Here is an 18,600-nt window from a genome sequence, read left to right as displayed (position 1 = left end):
ATCCTGAGAGCAAAATCCCTGTCAATGCGTGTGCGTCTCTCCCTCTCAGAGCTTACTGTGATGTATAAATTAGGCTAAAGAAATCATGGCCCTTGTTTCCACTTCTTTAACAAAAAAATGGAGGACATTATTAAAACTCACATCATGTTCGTTTAACAGCACTGTGTTAACGAGGACGCACTGATTTCAGGAGTTTCACCCAACAATGTCAGTAAAGAAATTGACCCTACTGCCCTTTGGTAGATTGGAATACATCGTTCCTGTTTTGGCCTCTTTCCACTGGCTTCCAGTTCAATTTTGGATTGATTTTAAATGATTGACTTTTGTTTTTAAAATGTTAAACAAACCGGGACCGTCCTGTTTGACCAAGCACATCCATCACTACAAACCAGTAAGAGTCCTCAGGTCAAAACCATGGAAGTCCGCCAGTCGATGTCAGAAATGCATCGGATTTGACTGCTTTTAAGTCACTTTTAAAACATACCTCTGTTTCTTGGCTTTTAAAGTGTGACACTGTTCCTGTATTTTAACATTTTTATGTTTATTTTATTCTACATTTATTCTTGTCATTTACTTGTCTACATTGGTTCATCATCAAACAGCTCAAATCATGTTTAAAGCTAGTAAGCACTTATTGCCACCTAATATTCAAAAGCTCTTCAACCAGAGTGATGAGGGATATCATTTACGGAGGACTAAAAATTTTAAAATGCCTAGGGTAAGAACCACTAAAAGGAGTTTCTGTGTATCAGTATGTGGTGTGAAACTGTGGAATGGGCTGCAGGAAATACACACAGTGTCCAAATAAACAAATTTACATCACTGTATAAAAAAATGATAATTAATGCATATGAAAATGAGGTTCTCTGAGGTTATGGAAACTATGATATTGTCATTATTATTTTGCTGTTGTTTGTTATTGTCATTGTTATTATTATTACTATCACTAGTACCATAAAATGTTAATGCAAAATGCTCTCATTAGTAGCTGCATATATATATTAATATGTATGTACGTATGTATGTATGTATGTATGTATATATCAAGCCCCCACAATGCGGGTGAAAAATTGAAGCAAACGCGGAAATGAAAGAAATTGCAGTTCCACCCTCGTCCGCTGGGGGCTGGTGTCAGAAGCGAGCAAATCCTCATTGACTCCCATGTTAAAAATACCAATTTCAAAGCAGAAATAAACATGTTTACAGCCTGGTACCAAAACATGTTTTTGGTTTAAATGATCTAGTTTACACTCATGACAACTCTGAGGGGGGGTGAATTTTTTTCTCACTCTTCTGTTTAAGTGTATTAAAAGCCTAAAATTCTGTATAATTAATGAGCATCAGACCCACGTGACCGCCGCCTCAGACCCACGTGACCACAGAGCTAGCTCTGTGGAAAGGCCTCAGTCTGAGCCTCGGCCTCGCCTGAAAACTGTTCGGTCATTTTCAGTCTCTCAACTTAGACCATTAGTTGTAGCGTTTGTGTATTCTTTTTTGGATATTTTTTGTTTAATTGTTGGACAAAATGACTTGCTGTGGTATTTATTGCACTAATAGAGCGTCCAAGGAGTCTCCACTTAATTTTCTTCGGTAAGTAAAAATACATAAATATAATTTAGGTCACTGCCGAGCTGAGCTTAGATTTTAACATGTACTGTTTAACCATGAAATTTAAATGTAATAGGGTAAAACCCTAACATTTAACATAATGCTGCACTTTAGTAAATGGGTTGAAATATAACATGTTGGTGGAGCTGGGTTCCGACTATCGGCTTGTGGAGCTCTCGGGAGACCTGTTTTCCACCCGTTTCTCCCCTCCCCGCAGCTCGGCGCATCTCTGTCTGATCGCTGCGCTTGTCTGCTGCGTGGGCTGCCGGCTATGGAACTAGAGTATAGCCGGCTTTCAGTAGCTTTCAGGAGACCTCTGTGTTCCACCCGGTTATACCCAGTGGTCAGCCCGGCATATCTCTGGCTCAGAAGCTCTGGTGTTGTGCACAGTTAACTCCGGTTGTAGCTAGGTTGCTACCTCCGTTAGCTTAGCTCCCACTTCCGCATTAGCTTTGGGTTAACTTCAGGTTAGCTTGTAGCTAGTTTGACCGGGTGTCATCAGTTGATCCCAGCCTTACAGCCCCACCCTCAGCTCCATCTCTCTTCCCTGTTGTGGAATTGTCTGGGCTTGACGGAACCTGTGACACGGTCAAAATGACGGTGGTGGCCACCTCCCATTTTTCTTCAAAAACGTGTTATTGGAGCCTATGGAAACCCATTGTCCAGTATTTATATGTCGATGGTATATATGTATGTATGCATGTAGGTATAGATGGTAACTTGTAAATTAGTAATGTGAGACAAGGGGGTGGGATTGAATAAGCACTTGCTTCTTCTTAGTCCCTTTGGGCAAAGACTTTTTTTTATTGGTATATCTTTTCTTTTCTACTATGTTCATAGATTTTTTTAAAACATTTTGTCTTATGTTCAAATGAACGTTTCAATCAATCAAATCAAATACATTGGCTACTCTGTTATTTCCCGCTCTGTCCTTGCCAGTTTGTTCTTTTTTGATGCATTTTTATCTCTGTTAAAGGCACACTTGGCACTTTTGCTTGCTTTTAGCACCCCCTAGTGTCCATTTAATTCTTTGCAGTCAAACTGAAAGTAAAACGTTTCTCCTCGCTATTTGTTAGTCTCTTTAACACTATTTTAACAGCTAAAATGTCTCCTCAGCCTTCCTTAGTTTCTAGAGGAGAATCCCATCACCAAATAAAACTAATTAGCTGTGTTCATGATCTAAAACATGCTGAAAACCAGCTGAAAGCAGACTGCAGCGCCAGGTATGCAAGCATCATTTTTTTTCCTAACAGGGATCGAATCGGCACTCTGAAGTTTCAAACTGCATTCTGGCCACAGAGGGCAGTGGGGGGTCTAAGGGACTTTTCATTAACAATGTAAATGGTCACTTTAGCACATAATGGCTCAAGGAAATTATTTAAAAATATGAAAAAGTTGCTAAGTATCCCTTTAAGCACTTGGGTTAACAAGCCATTTTAAAGTGCTATATAAATAAACTTGGCTTCACAAACAAGTGAACCTTGAAAATCTCAATCTGCTACAACTCTTCATTCCACCTTCTTCCCTTCCTAATGGCTCGAATGTCTTCTGTCAGCCAATTGGCTCAGTCCTAAGTTTTGGTTTCCTGATGGGCATTGGCACAATCACATTCTATATAGATTCAAGTTAAATGAAAATGCAGGGCAAGTTTCTCAGAGCCGAGAGGTACAGGGCACACATTATATGCATCTACAGAAAAAAGGAGCCCCAAATACAGCACCACCTAGCGAGAACATTGTTTATGACAGGCTGACGAGAAGTAAAAACACAAGCATATAATCCAAATAATTTACATCCTCCATTCTAATTAAAACCAGACAATTCAGGGATGCCACCTCAGTCCAGCCCTATTCCCGCTCTTCATTGAGCCTCTGGCTCTCAGGGAATCTAAGGACATCACAGACATAAAGATTAAATAGTGCACAAAATAGGTTTGTATGCTTGTATGTTTATTGCTTGTATATTTGTTTATTTTCTAACATAAAACTACCAATAAAACGTGTGGAGATTAAAAAATAATTTAAATAATAGCAGCATATCCAAGATGTCCTCACATTTCTGCATGGTCCCGAGCCCCGACACTGAAAGAAAAAATAAAAACTAAAAACAGCTGTCAATGCATGTGTGCCCATCATTCACATTTATATGAAATAAATGGTGCTGATGAAAACAATTGTTTACAAATGCACACATCTGTTGGTGGGTACAATATGGCCTTGTATTTGCAGCTGACGACCAGCCCCATCACACTTCCACAGGGCCAGCTGGTTAGACTGAGAACAGTCACTCACGAGCCCCTGGAGGATCACGGTGCACTGAGCATCTTACCAACTCAAGAGGGCAGAGTGTGGAGTTCAGCTTCACAAATGATGCAAAGTGACACTAAACCAGTGATGCATTCAGTGATGCATTACAAATTAAAAGTTTACATCAAGTATTGATGCCAACATCGCCTTGCACAGACTGCAATGCTCCAACATACAGAGTGATATGATTGGTCACAGGAATAAATGACAGATTGAGAACAGAAGGATGCATTCAGGTCTTTATTCATAAGATGGGATTTTTTTAACATCTTATGCACAGCAGATACAAAGACAAACATGTTCTAAACCACAAACTAAAGTTCTTCATCAGTCTAATCCTGCTACCCTTTTACCCCCCCCCCCCCTTCCCTAAAAGAAATCCTCAACATTTGTAGTTCAGCTTCACATTCTGAAAGATTGCTGTACAATCTCATTTTAGCAGAATGGCACAAGCCAAGTTCAAAAAACCTCTTGACATACCAGCTTATACCAGCTCCCCCTTTGCACTCTTTAGAACTACTTCAACAGGATTATAGGATCAAAAATGAACACCAAACACAAGCGACGACTAAACATCCAACTTATATAGGTTCATTATTCAGTTGCACAAAAATGCATAAATATACATTACGCAAGAAGTACAAATAATCTTTACTTTTCTTTGCTCAAATAAGGACAGACACTGATATGAGACCTGGGATTGTCCAAACATAGGGATGCATTCACAAGGTCCATGCGAGATAAGCCATTTACACAACAGCCTAGCTTACAGAGGTAAGACCAATATTCTACAGGAAAAAACAAAGCATTTCGCTGTCTAAAGTCAAAAGGCAACACAAACACTAAGTAAATGAGGATACACAGAAATCTGCGCTATAAAGTCATGCCAAAAAGACTTTAACATGCAAAGATTTAACACGTCTAAACCTCCCAGGAGCAGCAGTAACCAATGGAAGAATTAGCTCAACAGTAACTTCATCAGGTTTCCTCAGTAGGATCCGTGGAGTCTGAATAGGTTTTGCATTAGATTTTTTTTAAGTGCTAATGGTACCGCAATAGTTGCCATAGATGAATTCAGATTGTCAACAGCAAGATGGTTAACTCCAACTCCTCCCCACAAACAGTTGGAAGATGATAAATACTGTTTTTAATAATGCACATCTGTCCATTAAATAAACTTGATTAAATTAAATTTAGAGCTTGTTAAACCTCACTTCAGCTTGATAAAGGTGTGGTTTCCAGAGGCCTGAAAGGAACAGAGGAAACAAGAGTTAGTATACATGTATACGTCGACAATAAGGATCATGTTACTATAAACGGCCTCTTTCACACAAACAAATCTAGGAAACTTTAAAACTGATAACTTAGTTCAATCAAAAAACATTTTAACCAAAATTTCAAAAGGTGATTTACTTACATTTGATGCATTAGAACATTTACAGCAGTACAAGTCAGCTCAGTGAACCTTTTGTTTTTAGAATCATGACAGACTAACAGTAACTAGAGAGATCACACTAATCAATTATTCATTAGATACAAAATACTGAAATGTCCTGACTTGGTAGAGTGGAAAATATTGCAAATAATGTACAGAGCGAATACGAGTAATCTACCAACTAATATTCAGAAAATGTTTCATAAGAGTGTAAGTGGGTACATGTTAAAAGGAACTGATGTCTTTAAGAAACCTAGATTCAGAACCAAAGTGAGGGAGTGTAACATTTCCGTAAATGGTGTAAGATTGTGGAATGCCGTTAACAAGGAATTTAAAGAGTCAACTTCACTTGCTATATTTAAAAAATGTATAAAATCTAATGTATTTAGTAATTATGAAAAGGTGAATTATAATGTCAAAGATTAGACATGAAAATATTAGAAAGTGACTGAGGTTATACTGTGTTTGACAGATAATTTTTATTTTGTAATAAGGGGCAGAAATTATAAGATTTTTTCTTCTATCTGCTCCTTTTCATTCAAATGTTTCTTTTTCAATATGTTAATGCATGTTGCATTTGTGTTCATTTTATACATTTTGAATGAAATAAAATATTAAAATAAAAAACAGAAATGCTCCAACACCACCAAACTAAATGTGGCAGATGAAAAGTTCATGCCAAGTTTGAACGATACTACCAACTTTCCATGTCCATAGTTTAAATACTGATAACGACATGCATTTTGAAAATAACCCTGTTATCAATAAGAATGTTAAGTAGTTTCCAGACAAACAGAACAGAGCATGAAATGTTATCTGCATACATGGACAATGGCACATGCTTCTGTTCTGAGAAACTGGCCGTTTGCACAACATCTGCCTGATTTGGACATTTAAGATCCGACAAACTCCAGGTAGTTCCTTAAATTTTTCAACCATTACTGAAGGCAGCCCTCCAGAGAGCTTCACACATGCAGGTGTGATGAAATGTTGGTTCAAAAGTGAAACTATGGCCACAGCAACTGGCCTCAACCTTAACTTTAGTGTTGATGTTTTTTCCCCAGATTGTTCACCTAGACTGCACGTCCTGGCACTGGGAGACTGCTGCTGTAAATACTTTCATGCACCAAATGGCAAATACTAAAATCCCACAAAACATTAGGATTGAATGTATTTGCCCAACACTCAGATGTTTCACAAAATGATTAAACAGGAAATTTTGCACATTTATAAACATGTTAGTGTTGCAATGTGGGTTCTAGTTTGCAAAGCTTCAGGTGTTTGAAGGATCGAGGGGTCTGACAAAGCAAACAAGAAAAACTGACAAAAGGTTACTCACTAAATATCTAACAAAACTGCCGGGACTTCCATCCAGGCTGGGAAGTCTCCGAGGGAGTGGGATACCAGCGCATCTAAAGAAACACAAACAGTCATGTTCACCAGACCAAAGCTGGGCTTCACAGCATCGCTCCTCAGTGCTGCAGGTTTCATCCATTTATTGTACTGGACTTTGCCAGGCACATTTAGGAGGACTGTCCCTTTAAGCCCTCGTCACTGAAGCCCTGGGAATGTGGGTCACGTAGCTGCTCATTGAGGACAATCATCCGAGTAATTAACAGGCATGGAAACGTGGAGAACTGAACGTCTGTTTCCACCGAGCTGGTATGAATTCACCTTTACAAGCTCATCAATAAACCCAGAGGAAACAAAATGCCTCTGCTCCTACAGCTGAGTCAAAGAAGAATTACAAACGGCTACATTAATATAATCTGATACCTTTGCTGTGCAGCTATGAATAAGAGCCAGTGGAAGAGTTTTGAAGATTTGGGGAATTTAAGGATCTTTCATCACAATGCAATTAAAAAGCTTTCTTCCCCTCCTTTGGCCGACTACCTAGTCAGCTTATGTTCCAACTGGAAGGCAGACAACAAGTTGGCACCTAAGGAGAAACCCATCAGGTCTGACAATTTCTCCAAGTAAATACCCAACATTCCTCAGCCTATAAACAGGCAGCGCTACTCTGCATTCTTATATTGGAGGAAGTTAGCTGGCACTGAACTTTAACTGACCCAACATTAAATATTTTCCATTGCTATTGTTACTGAACATCCAGCCTAGACTGTTACAGTTGTAGCCTGCATTAAGTTTATTACATGAATGCTGTGACCATTTTCACAAATCCTCAATTAGATGTTTCAGTAAACTATTTTAACACTCCTAGAATGACTCTTTACTTACTAGACTGACTTTCCAGTCAGTGCACTTTTAATCCCGACATCCCAGTGAGATGGTGATACGCAGAGCTCCATTTAAGGAGAAGTCGAACCTCAGTTCAAGGCGCCCCCCCCCCAAAAGGAGATGTTTGAGAGGGGCATTTTGAGGCTAATCTACTCTATAAACTGAAATCTCCTTGCTGATGGCAGCGCATGCAGACTTTTTCCACTTCAAAATGACTGATTACTACAGCATAACTCAAGGTTTTAACTCTGCTATCTGGTTCATTTTAGGGTAGGGCACAATCAATCCAGGCAGCAAAACACTCCAAACATATATCAACACTCCGCTGTAAGCCACTAAAAGACTTCAGAGAGAAAATACTTGTACTAAACACTTTGGAATGCTATTTGGGTCTGGCAAATAACGAATTTTAGAAGACAGTATTTTACACCCACATGCGGAGCTCTTTAGCATAATAGCTAAAGCTCACTAATGTGAGAATAATGGAAGTTACTTTAAAGATGAGGAGCACACACCGGTTGGTCCCTCACCTGGGCGTGGAGGGCGGCAGCAGCCGCAGCAGCTGCTGGGTAGGTGAAGGCTGCGTGAGGGAGGCCTGGAGTCAGCTCCGTGGTGTAAAGGGGGTAAGGAGTCCAGGCATCAGGTGATGCTGGGATCAGTGCTGCCCCCGTCAGATCATCTGGGGAAGCACAGAACAGGGTTGAAGTAAATACAACGTTCACTGAGCCATTTCAAACTTTACATGCCTAAACCACAAAAACAAGGTAGGGATGGAACTTTGAAAATAAAGTTTAACGAATATGTGGTGAGATTTGTTACAAGTATTTAATAACTTGCTCTAATGGGATGCAAAAATAAAAAGCAGGTTTCTATTTAGCCTTCCTTTATTTTACTTATCACAAAAACCCTCCCAGTTTCTGAATCATTGAGATACAGGTGAAACTCAAAATTAGAATATGGTGCAATAGTCCATTTCAGTAATTCTATTTAAACAGAGACAATTAAAGCAATAGTTAAACACTTTAAGCTATTTGTTTAAAAGTGGGTTTCAGTGATTGTGTAGGTAAAAAAAGTTACCATCACCTTAGACAGCATTCTGCAGCCTTCTGCCAACAGAAATTGAACAACAGATTTGTGGAACGGGTGGTTGCCTAAATGGAACGCTCTTAATGGGCTTGACACACGGGAGGCGACATCGCCTCTCCTCCATTCATTTTCAATGAGACATGCGCGACAAAGCCATAATCACGGGTCTCCCTCCTAAGTCAAACGCGAAAAACGTGTGTGTGAAATTTTTCCACTCGTGCACGTGTCCTGCACAGGCGACCCAGCGATGCGATCTCAGAAAGTTGAAATATTTTCAACTTTTCATCGCTGTCGCTCGGACGAGGTCCAATCAACGGAGGTTTCTTTCACTGACCAATGAGCGGACAGGATGCTCCGTACACCTCTGAGCAAACATGGAGAAGTTGATTATTATGTTTTATAAAGTAAAATCAGAAGTAAGAGTTCACACAACTCTAGCAGCACCTTGTGAAACATCATATCTACCACTTTATTAACTCTGAATCGCTTAAATAACCTTAATTCCATCCAACCTGACACAGCCAAACAAAACGTAAGTTTTGATTTCGTCATGGAACAGAACGCGTAGACGTTTTTGCCGCTGGCTGCTGCCGCGGATCGCCTCCCGTGTGTCAGGTAATAAAAGAGACAGCGACGAATATCGCTGATTGCAGTCGTTTGTCGCCTCCCGTGTGTCGAGCCCCTTACTCTACAATAGCTGATATAAAGGCTAGCAGTTAGCTTTTTCAGGAAAAAAAAGAGCTTTTTTTGGCATGGTGGAGCCAGGAGGTAACATGAAATAATGTCTTTAGAGGCAAAGCAAATAGCTAAAACTAGAGTGAATATTGATGTGGTCTACACAAGGTTGAGAGAGCTGAAGGGGGCCATGAAGTCCTGGACTGATTGTGACCTGGCTTTGTTGCTACTGGTCTTGTGACATTTTTTGTCCAACAGTGCAGATCTTTTTACTTTGTGGCTTATTTTGTAGTTGGCTGATGTTAGTTTGTTATTAGTGCTAGCTACAGCAGGCTGCTGCAAGGTTGTTTACGACCATTATTCCACTTAACCAGCTGGAAGGAGAAGAAGAAACCGTTTAGTTTTACTTTAAAAGCCCAGGAGGAACCCTTTACAGGTGTTCTGGATCCATTAGCGGATTAGAGTGCGACACCAAGCCCAAAATGCTGAACCTTTTCACAATATTCTAACTGTATGAGATTTTGAATTTGAAGTTTTCATAAGCTGTAAGCCACAATCACATTTATAAGAAATAAATGCTTGAATTATCTTAATTTTGATGCAACGAGTCCATCTCATGCATTGGTTTCACCTTTCAAATTGAATTACTGGAAAAAAAAAACAAATTATCATTCTAATTTTTGGAGTTTCACCTCCAATTCTGCTTTGATTATTTGAGAGCAACCTGCAGCAGATTTGAGAGCAGCCATTTATCCACCGTACAAATTAAAAATCTGGCTTCAAAATTAAATTTAAATTTATCAACTCAGCAACTTTGAGGAAAGGGTTTCATAAACGCTGGATTATTTACAGGTCTTCGAGCTGTTTTAAAACAGCTGAGGGATTTTTCCTTTTAAGGCTCACTGCCACACCAATTAAATCGGGCAAACCTCGGCTTGAAAGAAACTCACCATTTTTCGCCACCCCCTGTCTGAACCCAATAAATCACACAGATGTTTAGGTAAAGAAAGCCGAGACACTGCTGACTTAATGCTACAAGTGGGATTTCCCATCTGGATAGAAGCAAAGTGACTGTCTAATAAATTGAGATGATGCATGCATGTGAAGGTGAGTTAGTCCTTATTTGTTAGAAACCATTTTTACCCCCCACCTTTACAAAATACCATAAGATCTTATGATTTTAAAGAGAGCAACAATGTTCACTGAGCACTGGCATTGCCAAAGTGAGAGTGCATGAGAGCCTAGAGTGGTGCAGCCGTACAACTTACATGGGTCCCGTGCAATGAAGTGTGCTCCTAGAGCAGGGTGGATATTTGTGGGGTTCGGTGTGGCCATCAGCTTACTCTTTGCCATCTTCGTGTTGGCTTTAGCAAACTCTAAGCGCAGGGTCTGGGGGCTTTCGGGATCAAAACGGATACCCTGGGAGGAGAGACGGAGGGAAGGAAGTAGGGGAGGGTGACATGGTATTTTAAGGGAGCTGAGTTTTTTTTTTTGGGGGGGGGGGGTTGCTCAATAGTCTCACGTGGCCTCATTTCCTAAAGCAGTACCTCAACACTCAAGGTGCATCCTTCAGGTTTCCCCTGGGATAACACCTGTCAAGTGGTAAAACCACACCATCTCCTCATGACTTACAAATCAAAAGCTGGGTAACCTGCAGGATGCACCTCTGAAATATGTCAGCATGCTTGCATCTCCATTTCCTCTTGACAAAATCCAAGGCGATTAATGGAGTCAGCCCTCCCAGGAGCCAAGAGGAGGAGGAGATGAGGAAAAGGGCCGGCAATGAGACTGTGTCATTTCTTTGAGGTGGTTTAACCCTTTTTGTGTTCTTGTGCCCTAAGCATTGTGCCCACATGCAGGTGAGTAGTATTTTGGTGTATGTGTGTGTTGTGTGTGTGTGTCTGCTGGTGTGTTTTAAGAGGTGAACTCATGAGGAATGCTAAGCTATGAGAGAGAGAGAAGTGTTAGATACTGCCAACGTGGGCTACTGGGTGACAAAATAAGAGGTTACACTACTAAAGATGTGTCCAAATAACACTACACATGTGGCTTCAGAACAAGTATTACAGTAAAGCAGTGATATGCAAAATGAAGAAAGATATAATCAGACTAAGAAGGATGTGTATCAAGGTCAAAGTAAACTACCGTAAGGCTACAGGATTCTGGCCTCTTTCCAAAAATGGCCCTGCCACTGAATTGTAGGAGACAAAATGGATTGGCTATGAGAAATTTCAGTGGGAGAGAGGATTCAAGTCCCAATATGTGAGAAAACAAAATAATTTAAAATGAAGAAAAAGGGCAAATTTTGCAAAACACTCAGAAATTTGGTGAAATTAAATTGATGCTTACATTTAGTGCATTTTTTGCAGCTTCAGCTCCAGAGCGACTGTCAAAGGTTACAAACCCAACAGGCTGGAAGGTAAAGGAGAAATTTCACCATCAGACAAACATGAATTGGCTTCAATACTGCATGCCTGCTTACAAAAATAAAAGAAATAAAGAGCTCAGTTTTGAGGCTACAATAAGAACGTCACTTCTTGGAAACTTAAGAGCTTTCTGAAACAGAGAGTATCTCACCTGTTTTGATGTTAACTTAATCAGTGACCCTTCATAACCCTGCAGGGGAAAAAGATAGCCAATTATCCACCATGGAGTCACATGAAGTCAGTGATGCATGAAAGTCTCCCTGCATGAAGGTAAACGCTCTTGTCTACATCATCACAGAAACACCTGAGTGTCCCACTTACATTTCTTCTTGAGTTAGAATAATAAAACAAACACTTATGAGTTCCCTCAAAAGAATTCTATTCACAATGCTAAACAGAGGAATCACGCAACACCAACAGAGCAAGTATTATCAGAGCTATGCACAGATAAGGCACGACTTCCAAATAAAAACAACCAGCAGTGCGTTTGGTTAAGTCAGGAGTAAACTCGAGAGGACTGGAGAATTCTCCTCAAAGAGAAATATGGGATCCCTTCTGATCTCGGCTTTCAAATAATGGAAAATTAAACAATTTTCAGTAAATCATTGGTAAAATAAAACAAATAAAAGCTAAAATACAAAAACATGTTTTTCCAGAGAAGAAAAACATGAACTTGTGTCCTCAAATGTTATAAGTATGAATACAGTCTCAGATGCACATGGGGCTGCGTCTGAAGAGAAGAGGAAAAAGGAGACACGTTTGAAAGGTTTTACTATGTAGAAATGTTTGGAGGGGAATTAAAAATGTCTAGATTCTGGGTGAGCTGGGTCACGGAGAGGCTCGGTTGGCCAATTGCAGGAGCTACTCATTTACACATTCCTCGAGAGCATCCATGTGCGAGGGACACCACTTCCAATTTGGTTAGTTAGGACAAGAGTGGCGTGTTTATGGAACTCAAGTCCTGGGGAAAATAATAATAAACTGTGGGACAAACAATGACGTGACCTCATTTCCATATGAAAATATGTGGGCTCCCACTAATGGGACGATTAAACTTAAAGGATTCATCTCAGATTGAAGAGTGAGGTTACCTTATAATATTAAAGCAGTTGGAAAATATTAACTTTAACATCTATTTTTATTCTTAAACTCTAATAACCCATAATTGTTCTGTTTTTAGTACATCCAACTTGCCTTAAAAGGTCTGAACAGCAGGTAAAGCTCGCGTGGTTTAATGTCAACTGGTAGGCCACTGACGAACAGCGTTCGTACCTGGAGAGACAGGACAGATAAAAATTAGCCATGAGTTCAACGCTTTAATGTTGCTCAACTACAAACCCGTATATGGAGTTTAAACCATGACACATTCGATTTGACAGTTATGTGTTTGAGGATTTCAGGGAGCCAATTTCAGATCAACTCAGTAAAGTCATTAACTTCATTTGTGGGGATGGGGAAAAAAAACGTTAAAATTAAGTAGAATATTTCCCCTTTTTGAATTTTATAGTTAACTTCAGGCTCATCCCAGCCCCTCGCTAAAATGTCCATCAAATTCATCTAGCTTTAAACAGTGCATAAAATTACTACAAAGTTAGATTTCTCATAATAAATAAAACCTAAATAGATTTTTTTCTCTCCACACATCACAATTTAACATTTAACCTAATGGGAGCTCCTTGGCTGAACATTCAGTGTGTGTATTTGTGTGTGTGGACTGAAGTGTGCGGTGCGAAGGCCATTAGTACTCAAGTCGGTGGGGAGGCCCTCAGCACAATGCAGCAAACAGAGGAACAGCGCAGGACAACAGTGCACAGCATGACACCATTTCCTTCCTCTGACCAGTGGTCCCAACCCCGTCTGCATTTTTCAGGTTCCGCACAGGCACAGCATCAACTCCCAGCTCATTGCATGTCTACATATATGCTGCAGCAGACACACTGTGGAGGTTTGAAATTATTTCTCAGCTTGTCAATGACCGAGCGGATCCAGGACGCAAGCAGATGGTGAAAAACAATTCCAAAAATTCTGATTTACAGTTAATCTCTCACACACACACACACACAAATCAAGGCATTTCCAGCCAATTTTTAAATTAATTACCATTGTTTTTTCTGTTACACTTAATGTAGGGGGGACATTTTCAAGCAAATTAGGATAAAAGGGGAGAGGTCAGGGGCCCATATAGGAGGCTTTGTTAGACAATTGGAACAAGGAAGGATAAACAAAAGGCCCACTGCTTCCTTCTGAGCCTCTCCATAAGGAGCCATTAAAGAGGAAATATAGATGGCCACACAGCGAGATGAGGGGCAGTCAAACATTTCATTTAAAATAAAAACCGGAAATTATTTTACCACTGAAAATTAAAAGTCATGTTATCTAAAAATAAATTGTTTAATTCCAAATAATCGGAGGCAGGCCCATTTCAATAAAAATCTTGTAAATTTTTAAAAGTTTCGTAAGTAAAAAAAATAATCTAAACCAATGGGTTTAATATTTTTATTGGCTAGCCTACATTTTATTTTAGAACGATCTGTAAGTTTTCTTCAAAAAACGAGCAAATAATGAAATTCACTAAAATGTGTAACACAAGAGAAACTTATAAAGTAAAAGAAAATGTTTAATTAGCTAAAAGGAAAGCCGCAGCCGGCGACAGCTGCAGGGCTCGCTTCACCGGAGAGTTATTGTTAAAACCAGTCTGTCCTTTAAGTTTCTCCTTTTAAAGAGCTGCTTCGATACGAGCATGAGAAGTATTCAGAGCTCTGAGGAGGCTTGGTTGTGCGGCCGGAAGTTTAGGTAGTGCGCAGCAGGAACAACATCCAAAGAAGAAGAAAAGTTCCGCACTTACCTCCTCTTCGATGGAGACGTTGTTATTGGGCTCGGAGTCGGATTTGAGACTCATGCTGACGGCAGCTTCGGCTGTAGCTGCGCAGAGAATCAGGTTTTTCCTGGTGGAGTGATATTTCCCCCAAGTGCGTCTGAAGCTGCAGTGAAAGTCCTGGTGGCGCTTGAACTTGAGCAGAGAAGAGGTGCCGAGGTGAGGTCGAGCCGACGAGCCGCTGTCCGAGGGTGGCTTCAGAGAACCAGAGAGAATCATTCATGAAAGAGACGGAAAAGTAAAGAAAAGGAAACTCAGGCGACGCTAAAACTAAAGGTGAGAAGGTGGTTTGGTGCTCCGTGTGTGAGGGTGAAGAGATGTGTGGGGTGGGGGGGAAGAAGTGCGCGTGAACACTGGAAGCCTTGCGCTCACATCAATGCCCTCAGCTGCGGGACTGTGCGGGGGAAGAACAAGTTAACTTTTCTCATTGGAGCGTCTCTCTCTCTCTTTCTATCCCCTCCCTCTCTCCCGTCTGTGAGTGCCCCTGACTCCCTATCCTCATCCTCCTCCTCCCGCTGCTGCTTTTCAATTAGGTCATCAATTATCCTGGAGTCTGCTGTGAGCCGTAATCACGCGCAGATCCGCCTCAGCTGTTGGAGGAGAGGCCGACCCCATCACAGCCAATAACCGCACAAGCCTCACCGGCAGGGCCTACGCATCATCACGGTGAACACAACTCGAATATTTTATAGCAAAACAAGTAAAAACACTCTATAATAAAATAATCATTTAGATTACTATTAGAGCTTTTAAAACCCACACTATGAAGTGTGTTTCTGTGTAACAGGTATGAATAATCATCACTATTTTAGATGGGGGTCCTGAATTGCCTTAGTTTGGTACCATTTTTCTCAGACAAGATTGACATGCTAGTGGCTAGGCCACACCAGCCTGGAGGAAACCGGAACTACTTAAAAATCTGCTATCACTTATTATTTACACTGGTTAATGAGCAGTGTAAATATCAGCATCAGCAACAGTTCTGTTGCATCCTGGGGTAACATTCAAGAAGGAAATGTTGAACAAGTTTCCCAGATTTATTCACTGACAAAGGTTTTATTGGGGGATTTGTTTTGTTCTCGGCTACTTAGACTCAGTGTTAATTTTGATAAGAATTTTTTATTTAGTTTTTGTCTTAATCGTTTGACAAAATTTCTTTTTAATTTTAGTCAGAATTTAGTTGTCCAATTTGTTTTAATTTTAGTCTTATTTTAGTCAACTAAAATATATGTATTTTTTCCACAGATGCAATAGTTTTCAACTTGTGTAAAGGGAATGTTAACAACTTGAATCTGTAAAGAAAGATGTAGAACTAACATTTCACACTTTGAATCAATAAAACTATATTTATAATTGTTTCTATAGCAATAATTATTGGAATTAACACTGGCTGAAATTGTCCCTCTCAATATTAATAAAATGAAAAAAATCTGTATAATATGCAGTAATATTTGTAAACATGACAGGAAAGGACATCATACCATCAAAACAGTAAATTCTTTTCAGGCATATTTATTAGAGTTGCTATTACTGACTGATCAAGGTACGACACCTGTTTCTCTTCACAAAAGCACCACTAGAACTCTGATCACGCTAATCTTATCTGCCGTAGCAGCACCGCAAAAATAAAAACGATTAGACAAAAAGAGGTGTGTTGCGCTGATTCGTGAGCTTGGTTCGGTTAGCTGAAATCCAGCATCACTCTCCCACCCTCGCTCGCTGCTAACAACACCATAATACTTCTATAACCAAGGGAAACCCCGAATGTGTACTCACCAAGCAAATACATTTCAGACCATCACATCTACTGCTTTTACTTACACCTTTGAAATCGGCAAAATGTGTCAGTTTTCAATGTCATCTGTTATTCGTCAACGAAAATGTCGGTCAATATTCGTCAAAATTTAGTCTTTATTGGTGTGTAGGTTTTTGTTTTCATCTTGTTTTATCTGCAAAAATTCAATCATCACAAAAAATATAAATAAATGTATTTAGTCAATGAAATCAAAACTGCTTGGTCTAGCTCTTAGCACATCAATAGTTGGATGTAAATGCTCTTTCTTAAAACTGAGGGAAGCTAGCAGCAAGAAAAGAGTCATTTTTAGTAACTTTTAAATGTAAACACATTTATAAATGGCAACATCAGTGATACTTTTTATATTCTCTAAATGTATTTTGAACTATGTGCAGATATTGCTTGACTTCTCATATTTAAAATCAAATTTTATTTAAAAGCGCATTTCCGCACTGGCAATGGTGAGCCAAATCTCTGAATACGACACAAATCGGATAGTAAAACAACAATAAAAGCGATAAAACAAGGGATGCGCGATATATCAGCATCAATATCGATATCGGCCAATGTTAGTGGTCATTTTGTAACATATCGGCGTCAGTTTGATAAATAAACCTGAGCCGATTTTAACAACCAATATTTTTTCCATCTTGTTTCCATTTGTTTATCTGTTTCAGAGGGTGATGGACGTGATGTGTATTTGTCTAGTTATGTGACAGTGATTGTAATCGTCTCAGAAGAGTAAATGTGTGTGGTTTGTGTAAATAATAACGTAAATTCAGCTTTAGCAATTTTCATTCTATACAAAATCTGCTGATTTTAGACACAATAATGTCAGTGTAACGGTATCGGCAAATGTCAGTTATCGGCCATAACAGTGATATTAATATTGAATATTGTATCGGCCCAAACATTTCATATCGTTGCATCACTAAATAAAACAATATATATTAGCCAAGTCAGGCTAACGCATTCTCACACCCGAAGCGTCGAAAAATGACGCTGGGGTACCGAGCATTTGTTTCAGTGGGCGATGCGCTGTGCCAGAGCATCAGTTTCCAATGCCCACGCACATTTCACTGACATTTAACCTCTAACCTCTTGCTATTTAACCTTCCCCTCACCCCCATCATAACCTTAACCCAGTTGCTCATTCTAAACTTCCCGTTAATTGTGTTGGAGAGGGACGTTAAAACTAGAAACAACATTTTGAAAGTGCAAGAGCATTAAGGTTAAGATGGGGTGAGGGGAAGGTTAAATAGCAAGAGGGTAAAGGTCAGTATTTGGTGAAATCTCCGTTTTACCACCTCAGTTGTAAAACAACGCTCACAGCACGTTGGGAGTCCCAATGCATTGGAAACAAATGCGTGGTCACTCACCGCCATTTTTCAACCCTTCGAGTGGGAGAACATGTTGGTCAGACTTAAGCGTACTTTAGTATACAAACCCCATATTGCTTAAAAATACAATATTTTTATTTTTTCTGAAGATTTCTTGATGGACAGAAACTTGTGAAAGTCTCCTCATAAAACCAAAGGATAATGGTAAAATGTTGCAGGAGAACATCCAAATTAGTTTGACCTGATTTTCAGCCCCAGATAAATAAATATAAACATTTTTAAATAAAGGATTCCTCTTCAAATCGAACCAGAAACACTAAGCGTAAGCATTTTAATTATTCTGATTTTCAGCTGGATGGGTACAGAGAAAGCCCGAGTCGTTAGCTGGGGCTCGGTTCTGGACGTGAGCCCAGCATGCAGCGTGTTTCCTCACAACAAGGCAGCTCTGAGGCCAGACCGTTTCCTGACTTTGTATAGGAACACAATCAGGCCTGCTGGGCGAGGAGGGCGAGTGGACGGACATGTTCCCACTGTACTACTTCTGCAATTTTTTCTAAAAATAGCTACTCCTCCAAGTTTCAAATGCTTACATATACACCTAAGGGATGTCGTGAGTTGGTGAGAAACTAATTTATTTTTATTTTGCTCTCCTGACACACTCAGCCTGTTGTAACAGATGGATAGAAGCGAAACGCCCAAAGATCAAACAGATTATTGGTTTTCTGTTTCGCGTCACAACACTGGTTCCTCCCTTGAGTTTAGTGCTTGAATGATTCAGAGATCAGAGTCAGATGGTAAATAAAACAAATCCTCTGC

The 18,600-nt window shown here is 39.8% G+C and overlaps 1 protein-coding gene across 2 annotated transcripts; it reads right to left on the bottom strand.

Annotated features, from left to right (window-relative positions):
- Positions 1–4,993: 4,993 nt before the first annotated feature.
- rbpms2a (RNA binding protein, mRNA processing factor 2a) lies at positions 4,994–15,081 on the bottom strand. Of its 2 annotated transcripts, none has more exons than XM_015953673.3 (8): positions 14,620–15,081; positions 12,969–13,046; positions 11,926–11,964; positions 11,698–11,760; positions 10,617–10,767; positions 8,103–8,266; positions 6,689–6,761; positions 4,994–5,160 (listed from the first exon to the last, which is right to left on the bottom strand). In XM_015953673.3, exons 1-7 carry the CDS (start codon positions 14,866–14,868, stop codon positions 6,696–6,698), a joined length of 810 nt encoding a protein of 269 aa, XP_015809159.1. In that variant the 5' UTR covers positions 14,869–15,081; the 3' UTR covers positions 4,994–5,160; positions 6,689–6,695. The 2 variants fall into 2 exon arrangements, with proteins under 2 accessions (XP_015809159.1, XP_015809160.1); XM_015953674.3 differs by having other exon boundaries at positions 8,118–8,266.
- Between the last annotated feature and the right edge of the window lie 3,519 nt (positions 15,082–18,600).

The sequence above is a fragment of the Nothobranchius furzeri genome, chromosome 9, assembly GCF_043380555.1.
Source record: "Nothobranchius furzeri strain GRZ-AD chromosome 9, NfurGRZ-RIMD1, whole genome shotgun sequence".
Classification (NCBI taxonomy): Eukaryota; Metazoa; Chordata; class Actinopteri; order Cyprinodontiformes; family Nothobranchiidae; genus Nothobranchius; species Nothobranchius furzeri.
Note: the sequence above shows the minus strand (reverse complement) of the source record. Positions and strands in the feature narration are given on the sequence as shown.

Bases quoted from the DNA above. Each gene is read 5' to 3' on its own strand.
- rbpms2a (XM_015953673.3), bottom strand. From the start codon at position 14,868: ATGATTCTCTCTGGTTCTCTGAAGCCACCCTCGGACAGCGGCTCGTCG. The intron at 11,761-11,925 runs GTGAGATACTCT...TTTACCTTCCAG, and splicing joins TTAAGTTAACATCAAAACAG to CCTGTTGGGTTTGTAACCTT. The intron at 6,762-8,102 runs GTGTGTGCTCCT...GTGTTTCTTTAG, and splicing joins CCCAGGTGAGGGACCAACCG to ATGCGCTGGTATCCCACTCC.